Below are 14,234 nucleotides of genomic sequence, written 5' to 3' on the forward strand. Positions count from 1 at the left end.
TTTTCACCACTTTCTTATTTTCCTGGCATCTTTAATCACTCACTTTTAAAACTGCTGGTTGCTCCCAGTACCACCTGCGGCTTTTTGTTGGCTCATCGCTGTCAGTGCCAAGACCCACATTAGACATCCTGCTACACAAAACTGGGGTTTCCTTTTTCCAGGATCTTCACTCCACATGCCAATTTAAGTTTCCCTACAATTTCCCCACTTGTTCCTTTCCCAGTAATCCTCTTTCTCCTTTGTCTTGCTCTCAATGCTTGGCTTGTACTTTTCTCTTTTGGCCCTACTAAAGTTTGAGACAATTAAAGCTCAAAGCTTGAAGTTATAGGCCCTTAACATAAATTTATGCTCAAGGATGGTCACTGCACTGAAGGGAGGGGGTGATGGAGAGGAGGAGAAAGGAAAAAGAGAAAACCCAGGTTGGGATGGTAGCCAAACAGAGACTCTCAGAGAATGGGACATAGAAAGTAGAATTAGAGGGAGAATGGCTACATATGGATGGCATCTCAAAGTCTTGCAGGATTGTAGAGCTTGACCAGAATTAAATTTATTTAGGAGGAGAGAAAGGAGGTAGAAGAGAAGAAAGGCACTGCTACCAATAAGGAAAAGAGTAAAAGACGTGGGATTTACGTACACAAACAAATTTTGATTTCCTGGTTTAGCTAAAAACTAACCCTGTTTATCTGTGCATATATATAACCTACCCAAAACCAGGGTATGGAATAGTTAAACATTATAACCTGAGTTGATAGAGCTTAGAAGGGTGTTTAATAACACCCCACAAGACGTGGACCGATTCCATATTCCATACAATGTCTACAGATATGTAGGTTAAGATTCAGCTATAAACCAGGTAAGGTTTATTCAATATAAAGGCAGTGAGCTATTGTGTAAAGGGTCTAGAAAATATTGGGGTCCAAGCCCTCATTTGTAGTTGCAAGGCACACAGCCACATTTCTGCCTTTTGCAGAAGTAGCTCTTGGGTACATATCAATAAACCCACACTCCAAAGGAAATAAGACCTTACTAGGAATCCTTTAAAAGAATGTTTATTGCACTCTCTATAGCGGCTTAAACTCATTTGGTACAGACTAGATTAAAAGACCATAATAAAATTTAATTACTGCATTTAGCATTCTGGGCAAGGGTAGGTGGTTTCACTGCCAAGACAGATCTGCATCTCTCCAAGTGACTGCAAACCATCCCACCATTTCCCTTAAGGATGTTTCATATTCAAGGTGAACCTGATGGCCCATTTCTTTAACCTAGAATTTGGTTTAGCACTTCATGTGTTTCAGAACACCTTGGTACCTATTATCTCGTGATCACAACTATAGTAAAAGTAGAGAGTCTCAGGGAGCTTTGGTTACCTGAAACCAGAATTCTCCATGGAACTTTGCGTGACCACCAGTGACTTAAGTTGAATGAAATGCTGATGCAAAGATTACTTTGATATTTTGGTTTCGCTTTAGAACATTTGTAGCTTTGATTCCTATTTAAAATAGCTTAAGTTATTTCATAGAATTTTTCAGCTGAATTTGGTGTTTAGAAAATTAAATCTTTTTTAAAAAAATTTTTATTCCAACTTTAATTATAAAGCCATGGAAAACCTGGATAGTTGGCTGTCCAACAGTCTCTCCTCTCCTAATAGAACCTTGATTTCATCTGATGACAAAGTGCCCAGCTCACCCTTACTCTAAGCTGATCATGAACTCTGTTCTTTTTTGCTAAATACTTGATTCCCAGACTCCCTTGCAGCTAGGAGTGGTCATATCACTCAGTTCTGGCCAATGAGACATAATGGGAAGTCTACTGGGGGCTTCTGAGGCAAAGCTTTTCCCGTCCAGATAACAGGGATGTCAATCGTCTACCTCCAGTATTCTTGTTGAGTGAGATAGAAATCTGAATTGTCTAAGTCAGAGGTCCATAAATCCAGCCCCTCACTTGTTTTTATAAATTTTTATTGGCAAACAGCTGTACCCATTTGTTCACATATTGCCTGTGGTTACTTTTGTGGTATAACAGAGTTGGGTAGTTGTAACGGAGACCAGATGGACCCCCCAAACTAAAACATTTACCATCTGGCCCTTTGAGAGAAAGTTCACCAGCGCTTTGTCTAAGCCACTCTTAGTTGAGTCTTCTGTTATTTAGTAACTAAATTCATCTCTAATTGAAATGAAGGCCGTGGTGACTAGTAAAATAAACAAAAAATAAACAAAATAAACACTGTTATAGGCCAAAGTGAATAGCATCTTCTCATTACTCTGCTCCGGTTGGGTTAGGGCAATGCGCTTTGTTCACCCCAGCAAGCGAGAGGGCGTTTGAGTGCCGGTCCTCATGCTCTGCCCTGACAGCTCACCTGCTTGGTGTAAATTACAAACCACTGCCAACGACTCTCTTCACTAAACTGAAAGCTGAGCTCTAGGTTTTGGTTGAGAGTTCGCTGCGGTCCATCCATATCCAGCAGAGTTCCCTACAGAGAAAAGACAGTATTTGATGTTCAACAGAAATTTAAGCAGCTCTTAAGTGCTGGGCAAAATATCAAAACAAGCAGTACTGCCACTTACCCCCGAGAAGCTGTCAGGCCATGAGGGGCTATGAAAGTAAGTCACCACAGTTTGGTATGATAACTATTAGAAGGGAAGCAGACCCAGGACGGTGGAAGGAGGTAGGATGGGCACCTCGTTCAGACTTGGAGGGTCAAGGCAGGCTCCCTGAAGGGGGTGCTACCTGAGCAGCAGAAGTAGAAACATCCCAAGTCGTTGTTGTGGGGTTTTGGAGGGGGAGCAGGGGCGGTGACAAGTGCTTCCCAGGAGAAGGAATAACAAGTGCAAATGCACTGAGGCACGAGGGGACTGGCACACTGGACACATGGCAAAGGATGGCATGTGGCCGAAGCGCAGGCTGTAAGGCAGGCAGGGCACTGAGAGAAGAGGCTCGCAGAGGCAGCGTGGGGCCAGGTCCTGGGGCCCCGGAGGAAGCAGCTTTGATTTTTGCTATGTAGCATCCATCCTTTTTTCTCCTAGTAATGGAGTCTCAAATGCCTGTGGGGAAACCTTCTCTTTTGCCCTGTGCCAATGTAGGTAGGACTATCAGGGGACGCCGCCCTCCTGAAGGGCAGGGCACGTGACCCAAGTCCAGGCCAATTGGACAAATGCCCTCCATGCCCCTTTTTTGATTCAAGAGTGGAGATCCAAAGAGCAGGTCCGGAAAAAGAGTTCCTTGTTTCCTAGAAACCTTGAGCTCCTTTGGTTCTTGACTTTCCTAAGCCCCTGTCTCCATCTTCCTTTGAGTCAGTGGGTTATTCCATACCCCTCCAATAAATCCCCTTTTTTCACTAGAGCCAGAAGTGTTGCTTTCTATTGCTGGCCACCAAAGAGCCCTAGCTGTTACAGGTTTGATAAGCTAAGTTAAGGAGTCTGAACTTCATTTTGAGGGCAACAGGCATGCATTCACTGATTTTAAAAGCTGGACAATAACACGATTATATTTACATTTTAGAAATATTAATCTGACAGTATCAGGGTGAAAAAATGAACTGAAAAACGGTTCTTTTTCAGACATTGAACAACATAAAATCCAGGAGTATTAATTAACCCAGGGAGAAGGAAAACAAATGAGGTGAGCCCTACAGCTACCTAGCTTACTGCCTGGAGTTTCCAGGAGGCAGTGCAGGGAAGGGAACTCAAACAGAGCCCAGAGATCTTGCTGAGTTGAGGAGAAAGAGATGAAAGTTTGAAGAAATTGAGTTTAGAATATGTGGGGCAGAGGATCACAGACAAAGACTCTATGCAGAATAAGAGCTCCAGAGAGCTCTTTTCAGATCTTTGGCTGAATAACATCTGTGCATATGTGGGGAGAACGCTCACACACCGCTGGTGGGAACATAACATGGAGCAGACTGGTTGGAACATAGTCGGGAAGTTCCTCACAAAGTGAAACATGGAATCCCCACCATGGTACCAGCAAGTCCACTCTTAATCATATACCCAAGAGAAATGAAAACCTATGTCCACACAAAAACTTGTACACAAATGTTCATAGCAGCATAATTCATAACAACCAAAAGAGAGAAACATTAATGAATGAATAAACAAAATTTAGTAATATCCATACAACAAAATATTACCTGACCATGAAAAAGATAAAGTGTTGATACACATTATGATAAGGGTAGACCTTGGAAACATTATGCCAAGTAAAGGAAGCCAATCACAAAGATTATATATGATCCCATTAATCATGAAATGTTCAGAATAGGCGAGTTTATAAAGACAGGCAAGTGAGTGGCTTCTTAGGGCTGGTAGGAAACGGGGGATAGAGACGTGAACTAAGGGGTATGGGACTTCTTTCTGAGGTGACAAAAATATTCTAAAATTGATTGTGGTAATGGACTGTGAATGTATTAAATATCCCTGAACTGTACACTTTATAACGTGAATTGTATGGCATGTGAGTTATATCTTGATAAAGCTGTTACAAAGGAAGGGAATGATGGTGTAGTACTGGGAGAGGGATAGACACATGCATCATGGAACAGAATAGAGAATCCAGAAATAAGTCCACACAAATATGCCTGACTGATATCTGACAAAGGTGCAAAAGCAAGTCAGTTAAAGGACAGGCTTTGCAACAAATGGTGCCAAGCCAGTGGACTTCCACAGGCGAAAAACAGAATGTCATTCTGAGTTTCACACCCTACTTGAAAACTAACTCAAAAATGAGTCATGGACTTAAATGTTTGACCTATAACTGTAAAACCTTTAGGAAAACACTCTTAAGAAAAAATTCTTCAGGATCCAGGGTTTGGCAAAGAGTTCTTAGACTCGACACTAAAAGCGCAATCTATAAAAGGAAAAACTGATGGATTAGAATTCATCAAAATTAAAAACTTTTGCTCTGCCCTGTTGAGATGATGAAAAACTATGGAGTGAGAGAAAATATTTGCAAACCACATATCCAACAAAAGACTAGTAACTAGAATATATGAAGTACTCTCAAAACAACAGTAAAAAAAACCCAAAAAACACAACACAAAAACAACCCAAACAATCAATTAGAAAATAGGCAAAAGATATGGAAGAAAACATTTCACCAAAGAAGATATACAGATGGCAAATGAACACATGAAAAGACGGTAAACATCATCAGCCAGGAGGGAAATGCAAATTAAAATCACGACGAAATGCCATTCCACACTTTTGCAAATTGACTAAACTAAAAAACAGCGACAACACCAAATGCTGATGAGGATACTGGGAAACTCCATCACTCACGCAACACTGGTGGGAATGGAAATTAAAATTAGCACAGCCACTCTTGAAAACTGTTTGGCAGTTTCTTAAGAAGCTAAGCATGCAACTTCCACATAACCCAGCAATTGTACTCCTGGGCATTTCTGCCAGAGACATGGAGATTTGTGCTCTAAAACATACATATGAATATTTATAGGAGTTTTATTCATGATAGCTAAAAACTGGAAACCACCAGGTACCTTTCATTGGGTGAGTGGTTAAATAAATCTTGTCCATTCCATGCCACGGACTACTGCTCAGCAATAAAAAGAACCAAATTACTGATATATACAACGATCTGAATGAATTACTAAAGAATTATGCTGAATAAAAAAAGCCAATCCTTAAGGCTACATATGATTCCATTTAGAGAACATTCTTAAGGTAATCATTACCTTGTTTTTGTTTTTATTTTTGCCTCCTAAATGCAGTCAATTCTTATTATTCACAGTAGTCCTGTTGTATGGTCACTGTAAACACTGCAGTACTGAACACTGAGTCACTGCTCCGGGGGAGATGCAAGGTTAGGTTCCCGCAAACCTCTGGTCACAACGTTCTCATCAACCAATCAGTACATAGCCTTGTTTTAGGAGTGTTTCTGTTGTTGGTTTTTTTTTTTTTAACTGTTTTGTTGAGGTGTAATAGATGTAAAAAAAAACAAACAAAAAAAAACCAACCCTGCACATATTAAATGTATACAATCTGATGAGTTTGGACATACATTCATGAAACCATCACCACAATCAAAGTAATGAATATATTCATCACTTCCAAAAGTTTTACATAACACTCCTGAAATGACACAATTATGAAAAAAAAAAAAACCAATAAAAGAGATCAGTGGTTCCTTGGGGCTAAGGAGAGGTGTGGTGAGAGAAAGTGGGTGGAGCTATAAAGGGTCACCGTGAGGGGTTCTTGGGATGATGAAAATGTTCGGGCTTTTGCTTGTATTAATACCACTATTCTGGTGTTAATGTTGTGCTACAGTTTTGCAAGATGTAACTAACAACTGGAGAAAAGTCGGTGAAAAGTACACAGGATCTCTGTAGCACTTCTTACAACTGCATGAGAACCTACAATGACATCAAAATTAAAAGTTTAAAAAGAATCAACTGCTTAAAAGCTAAAATAATTATAATGTAGCATGAGGCTTATATATGTAGAAATATGGTAATCAATATCACAAAAGGGGAAGTAGAAGTACACTGTTGTTACACTTTTTGTGAAGTGTTATAATAATTAAAAGTGGAATGTAATAAGTTCAAAAAGGACATAAGAAAGCCTAAAGTAACCATAAATAAATGGAAAGGTAGAGCGAAAAAATAAACAATGGTGTAAATAAATGGAAAAATAAAATGCTTAATCAAAGGAAGGCAGGAAAAGAGGGGGGGAAAACTGATAAACCTCAAAGAAATAGACAAATCCACAATTAGGTTTGACGGTTTTCCCATTCCTCTTCTCTCAGTAACTGACAGAACAAGTAGAAAATGTACAAGGACACAGGACAGCTGAAAGCTGTCAACTGCTTGACCTAATTGACACTTACAGAATACTCCACCCAACAGTGGCAGAATGCACATACACATTCTTTTCAAGTGTACATGGAACATTTACCAAGACAGACCAGATTTGGGGCCACAAAACAAGTTCCTGTAAGTTTAAAAGACTGAAGTTATATGCTGAAAATGTCAAGATTGCTGGTTTGCCATTTAGCAGGTGGTAGAAGTCCTATTTACCAAAATGGGGAACACAAGAGGGGAGGTCTCCAGGATGGGCGGGAGAGGGCAAGGATGTGTCTGGTTTGGAAAAAGGCTGCGTTTGGGATGTCTGTGAGACACCTGGGGTAGATGTCCAGAAGGCATTAGGAAATACTGGACCTCTTGACAGGGATGTAGGCAATTGAATTCAGAGAATATGTACAGGAAATATGGAAATGGAACCCCAAGGGAAACGAGCACTTCTGAAGTGCTCAGAGGATGGGGCGCCTGGATGGCTCAGTTGTCGTTAAGCATCTGCCTTCTGCTCAGGACGTGATCCCGGCGTTCTGGGATCGAGCCCCACATCAGTCTCCTCCGCTGGGAGCCTGCTTCTTCCTCTCCCACTCCCCCTGCCTGTGTTCCCTCTCTCGCTGGCTGTCTCTCTCTCTGTCAAATAAATAAATAAAATCTTAAAAAAAAAAAAGAAGTGCTCAGAGGAAGAGGCAGCCCACAAAAACAGGGGAGGAAGGAGAGGGAATTCTGAGAAGCAAGAAATGGTTGAAAACACCAAATGCCACAGAGAGGCCCAGTATTGTGCCAACTAAAAAATCCCCGTGGATTCCATGGATTTAGCGACTGGGGGTCACGGTTGCTCCAATAGTGTTTGTCCTCTCCTAGTTAACCTCGGTTTCCTGTGTAAAGGGGATAATCCCCCTGAGCTCGCTGAGTTATTGCAAGAATTTAATTAAGTAATAGATGTGGCAGTACCCAGAACAGCATCTGATACGAAGCAGGCACTCAATACATCTGATCATGGGGTTTCCTCTGGGAGGAGATGGCAACGTAAGTTTGATGCTGGGGATCCTTAAGAAGAACTCTACTGGGGACTCCTGGCTGGCTCAGTCAGTTAAGCGTCTGCCTTTGGGTCAGGTCATGATCCTGCAGTCCCAGGATGGAGCCCTGCATTGGCCTCCCTGCTCAGCAGGGAGTCTGCTTCTCCCTCTTCTCCTTGCACTTGCTCTCTCTCACTATCTCTGTAGCTATCTCTGTCTCTCTCAAATAAATAAATAAAATCTTTTAAAAAGACGACGACGAAGAAGAAGAGCTCTACCGGTCAGCGTCCAGTTTGCAAGGGTAGAGATCTTGTCAGTACCAAGTCTGTATAAAGCACTCCATAAACAATAGCCATTGTTTCTACCTGCTGTATTCCTATAGCCAGCTTCCAGCCAGTAGAGAAGCCTGTTGTTGCCAAGTGGAAAGATGGGTGTCTCTACTGCTATGGATGGGACACTTGTATCAGACAATAGACAGGTTTTACCATTAGAAGATGCTTCCTGTGGCTTCAGTGCCGGTCCACTCAAGGGAGTGATGAAAATGGCAGACCGATCTCCCTACTGCCAACTTTGTCATCCCAAGACAATAGGACTTTTAAACCACGGGTAGAGACTTTAAATCATGGGTAAGGCAAAGTGCCAAGATACTTACAAGGAAAGTGACCTGCCAGCACTTCACTCTGTTCATCTGGAAAACGATTTCCTGAGTCTGGTTGTCAGGCAAGGTTATGCAGCAGCTGATCTCATTATTGCCAACCGAGAGGACGGCCCCACAGCCTGGTTCTGGGTAGTCACAGGTACACGGATCCAGCTGCAAGTACCCATAGTGCCGGACCTCTTTGGACAGCTCCAGAAACTGCTCCGGGGGTGAAGGTGGGGCAAAAGAAGCAAAAGACTGCTTGAAAAAGATGACAACCTTACGTCAGAAGCTACTGCCATTCTAGTGGAACACATGGAATCGAGCCCCCCAGTGAAAGCGCCTTTCTTCTGGATGATACGAATGGAGACAATGTCCCTTGTGCTCCCTGACAATAAGGCCTGGGGAAGTTCATGGTGTGTCCTGCCAAGACTGAACCATTTCTGCCTCATTCACCATTGTGTCTCCACTCCTGTTACAGTGCCTGGTACATAGTGGGGACGAAAATATTCAGTCAGTGAATGATGAATGGAGAAGAATAGAGTGAATCAAATGAGTAGTAGATAGGATCCTATCTCAATGAATTACCACAGCAAACTAAACGAAAAGTGTACATTTAAAATGCTGTTTGGGGTGCCTGGGTGGCTCAGTCTGTTAAGCATCTGACTCTTGGTTTCGGCTCCGGTCACGATCTCAGGGTCCTGGGATCAAGCCCTGCATCAGGCTCTGTGATTAGCACAGAGACCACTTGTCCCTCTCTCCACTCCTCCCCACCGCTCACACTCTCTCTTGCTCTCTCTCTCAAATAAATAAATAAATAAATAAATAAACTCTTTAATAAATAAATAAATAAATAAAATGCTGTTGGGGCACCTGGCTGGCTCTGTCAGTAGAGCATGCGACTCTTGATCTCAGGGTTGTGAGTTCAATCCCCACACTGGATGTCGAGCCTCCTTAAAAAAGATGTGTTTTTTTTTTTAAAACAAAGCTGAGGTCTATGTAGAAAGAAAGTAGTTAATTTTTACAGTCTGCTTTATATGATGGTGGTATGAATTGTCAGAGGAAGCGATTTTGCAAATGGCAATGAAAGAATGACTCTGCTTTCTAAAAGTGTCAAGAGAACACTTTTATGTGATTTGTAAGGTTTAGCTTTCCCGTCTGCTTTTTTTTTTGAGAGAGAGGAGAGTGGGTGGGGGGGCAGAGGGAGGGGGAGAGAGAAAATCTTAAGCAGGCTCCACACCCAATGTGGAGCCAGACATAGGGCTCTATTTCACAACCTTGAGATCATGACATGAACCGAAATCAGGAGTCGGATTAACCGACTGAGCCACCCAGGTGCCCCCTTTCCCTCTGCTTCTAACTTGGTTTAAGAAAAGAGGACAGTTTTAGCTCACACCTGTGGTCCAGGCATCTTGTCCTGACAACATCTATCCGGGCCTTTTCGTTTTTGTAACAAAGCGTCATTATTAACCATTGCTTTTTAATAAGCTGATATCAGTCTGAGGACCTCTACCTGGTTCTTCCAGCTTTCACCATAGTCCTGCCTGATGCTGTGTGAGATGGGCGTAAAGAAAAGGGAGTTCTCACTTGAGCACATGGTTAAATCAGAGAGATCACTCAGTGACGATGTGGCACTTTCCAGATCCTTTTTTGAAGGAAGGCAAGTCCTTTGGAGGACTATATGAAGCATTCTCTGATAAAGTGAAACCGCCCCGACATGAGCAGCAAGAGACAGGGGACTATTACTCCAAGGCAGGAGAGGTATTCTAGCCACACATCGTTGTACCAGCTCATTGTGCTGGGGTCCATGCCTTCAACTGAGAAGATGCCTTAAGCTGCCTGCCCCGCTTTGGGTCAATGAGAAACAGTGGAAATGACAGGTCCTGAGTTATGCTGTGCATGCAGGGGTGGGGCAGGGGCTGAGTAACCTTGTCACACAGCATACAGAGCAGTTTTAAGCTCTTGCTACAATAGTTTCTTACTTATCACATGATACAAATCTTTACCTTATTGCTTGGTAACACTTTAAAAGACTTTTTGTAATCAACTCTTCCCTGCCATGCTGTCAAAGAGACAAAAGTGTTTAAAAGGTAAGCCCCGTTTCTCTAGAAAGTCCGTGATGAGTTAGTAACTCGTTCAAAATACTTGTGGGCATTTGTCATTCAACAAGGGGGTGTAGTGATATTCCTGCCCATATGCAAACTAAAAGAAATCTGCAAGGTTTATTGTTTTTTTTTTTTAAAGAAAATTAGTTTTTTAAAGAAGCTTACACCTGAAAAAGATAGTTTAACATGCGTAACTGCAAAAGGTATGTTCATATATTTTCATTTAGATTGAGGGTTGGCAAACTTTTCTGTAAACAGCCATATAGTAAATACTTTGTTTTCCTGGCACATGGTCTCTGTTGCAACTACTCACCTCAATCATCCTAGCACAAAAAGCAGCCTTAGAGAGAACGGAAATGAACGGCTGTGTGCCAATAAAACTTCATTTACAAAAACAGTGGCCCGTGGGCTGTAGTTAGCCTACCTATGATTTAGATCAACTAATTCCTCCTTTAAATTAATTTCACTGATTTTCTTTTTTTTCTTTTTTTAAAGATCTTATTTATTTATTTGAGAGAGAGAGAAAGAGAGTGTGTGTGCGTGTGCGAGCGCATGCTAGCATGAGTGGGGAGGGGCAGAGGGCAAAGCAGGCTCCCCACTTGGCGGGGAGCCTGACGTGGCGCTCAATATGGGGCTCTATCCCAGAACCCTGGGATCATGACCTGAGCCAAAGGCAGGCACTTAACCAACTGAGCAACCCAGGAGCACCTAATTTCACTCATTTTCAACTCCAGGTTTTCTTGCACATGGACATAAAGTAAAGCAATAGTGGTTAATGTGCTGAATCTATTAGCAGAACTTCCTAAACACTTAAATAATGCCGGTTTTTACGTCAGTATCCGGAGATGCTTCAAGAGAATATCAGTTAATTTGAATCATTGTTCAGTTCTTTTTTTTTTTTTCACCTAATTCATGCACTCAAAGTTTTTTAAAGAGGACTATTACAAATTGTATGGTAAAATCAGGTAAAACATTCATTATGGAAAATAAAATTTGTTTTGTGTCAAAAATATAAATACAAATTTTGGCAGAGTATAGCACATGGTAAAAACAATATTCTTACTAAATTATTAAATTAAAAAGTTTAGGGAGCGGAAGTGCACTTAGAATCTGTAATTGTATCCAAAGCAGCTGATGTATCCGATTATATCCAAATATTCTATCCATCAAAATAAACACTATAATTGCAATTGAATTCCAGAATTTTCATAACAAAGCTGAGGCAGAATACCAAGGAAGGAAAATATTAGATCATGGCAGTAGATGCTTTTTCCTTTTTTATCCTGCCCATCAGTGAAATTCTGAAAATATCTGAGCTTTTGAAGAATTACTTTCTATGTCAATTTAAGTATAAATGAGTCCTCTAAATTTTGTTTGCATTTTGTTTAAAATCAATGAGAGACCACTGGCAAAGTCTAAAGGATAAAGAAGACAACACGATGACGCAGAGTCCATTTCTTCTGTTAAAATACGCCTTGTTTGTCAGACTTGTATCACTGCTTGGGGACGGGGAGTGTGAGTTGGTACGATCTTTATGGAAGCTTTAAAAAAATGGACTTTTAGAATATATTCTAAGAGATAATAGAACATGTACTCAAGGCCAGAGGATGCTGGGCTGCGGCGTTCGGGGACTTCAGCTAGGAACTGTACAGGTGTTGGGAACACACGAGGCATGTAAAATTAGACACAGTCCTGGGTCTCATGGTGCTCACTGCCAAAGTGATTTATAGCAGCAGAGACTGGAAACCACCTGATTTCTAATAATAAGAAGTTGGTTAGCTAAATGATAACTATAAAACAGAATACTCTGTGGTCGTTAAAAAGAAATGCTGAAGGTCTATATTAAGTGGGCCAAGGGTTCCCACAATCTATTGTATTTTTCAGAATCTTTAAATAATATAATCAGAAAAATGAATGATGGTATTCTCATTTTTTAAAAGAACCCGATTTTTAGTGGTTGATGGGTTTATAAATTAAGAAACAGCTCAATTCCAATATGTTTAACAGCCCTCCAAGGGATTTCTCTTGGTGCAATACCTGATTTACCTTTGTTCGGTTGTCTTCTTTCTGGAGAGCCTCTAATTTCTGCCTCTGTGCCTGTGTGGGTTTAGCCCATTCTTTTTCAATGTCCTGAACTGCCTTAAAACAACAGAAGTTGTAAGATTAGCAACCTTAGCAGAAACGAATTAATCTGGCAAAAACACACTCATGTATGAAAGGCTATAGAAACAGACCCAAGTGGACATATGTAAGGATTTCACATGTTATAAAGGTTACTTTTTAAATTAGTGGGTGTAGGAAGAGATCTTTCCATGGTTTGGGGACAACTGGCCACACTTGGGGAGAAAATAAAGTTAGCTCTTTCCCCATGTCACCCAATCATATAAATCCAGATAAAAGTTTAGATGTTTAAAAAAAATTTTTTTTTCAGAAAAAAAATCTGATCTTGAGGTAAGGAATAATATTTTTAAAATATGAAGGAATGTATAATTACATGAAAATATAAAACTGTACATAAAACCCATCAAGAACAAAGTAAGAAGTAAATGGCAAGCCAGAGAAAATGACTGCATCATATGTGGGAGAAAGTTGATATTATTTATGTAAAACAATAGGAAAAATGTCAGTAAGGCATAGGTATCAGCAATCAACAAAAAGGAATTCTAAATTACAAATCTATAAACTCACCAGTAACCAATAATCTTGTTTTTTCCTCTCAACTTGGCAAAGACTAAAAAATATATAATATTCAGAGCTAGCAAGGGTTTAGAGAAACAAGAAGTTCCATATAGAACAGATGGGATTAGCCTGTGCTGCTTTTATTTATCATGCTTTAAAAGAAGTTTTCCATTGGTCTTCGGTTAGCTTGTTAACCCCTCGAGGGAAAACCTGGAGTCCTTCACCTCAGTGTATTTTGTCCAAGGTCCTACACACAGCAAACACTCAACAATTCTTTGCCAATCGTCCTGCACCTATTTACACCATAGTCTGAATTAAGTTTATGTGTTCCATCCCTCAGTGCTATTGGTTATGCCTTATCTCCAAATGGAGAATGAAAAGCTGAATAAAGTTTTGATTTTGCTATTTAGATTAGGTGGGAGAAGGAGATGGGTTTAGAGAGGAGAAGAAAAATAGTATTTGTTGAGAACCTGTTGTAGATAGGTTTTATTATTGACTTTTTCCAAATTATTCTGTGGGGTGGGGCCATCCCCCCATCTTACAGATGGGTAAATTAAGGTCCAGAGAGTTTACGGCTTTCGAGACAACCCAGCAAGTAAGCGGCAAGAGTTGGGTTAAAATCCCAATTTGGTCACTGCACTAAGCCCTCCTGTCCTTGCCCAAGCCACTGAATTCTGAGCATGTAGGCAGCTACGCAACCCAAGACTTTCTCCTGGTCACCAACTATTCTCAAAATCGAACCTAGACACCACGCCAGAATGGAATTGACGTGGGTGTGAAGAACGGAACGCTTTTTCCTTTCCTGAACTCTACTTGGTGGTAGAGCCCTACAAGGGGCTGTTATCACAGCACAGGGATATCAAAGAGAAAGCATGGCTAAAGAAAGAAGGTAAATAGCAATCACAACAGTAAGCACTCACTGAAGATACGTCATTCAGCGTGAGGGGACCTGGGACTCTCAGACACAGAGTTTTAAATGCCCTACATCA

General features: G+C 41.0%; 1 protein-coding gene across 1 annotated transcript in view; it reads right to left on the reverse strand.

Annotated features, from left to right (window-relative positions):
• The window catches only part of SNX31 (sorting nexin 31), a 63,103-nt gene that overhangs the window by 9,211 nt on the left and 39,658 nt on the right, over nucleotides 1–14,234 (reverse strand). Inside the window, exons 9-11 of the mRNA XM_040625536.1 lie at nucleotides 12,613–12,705; nucleotides 8,477–8,680; nucleotides 2,360–2,473 (exon numbers count right to left, since the gene is read on the reverse strand). Coding sequence (XP_040481470.1) covers nucleotides 2,360–2,473; nucleotides 8,477–8,680; nucleotides 12,613–12,705 — 411 coding nt within the window. The remainder of the gene's footprint in view (nucleotides 1–2,359; nucleotides 2,474–8,476; nucleotides 8,681–12,612; nucleotides 12,706–14,234) is intronic.

The sequence above is a fragment of the Ursus maritimus genome, unplaced genomic scaffold, assembly GCF_017311325.1.
Source record: "Ursus maritimus isolate PB19 unplaced genomic scaffold, ASM1731132v1 scaffold_9, whole genome shotgun sequence".
NCBI lineage: Eukaryota > Metazoa > Chordata > Mammalia > Carnivora > Ursidae > Ursus > Ursus maritimus.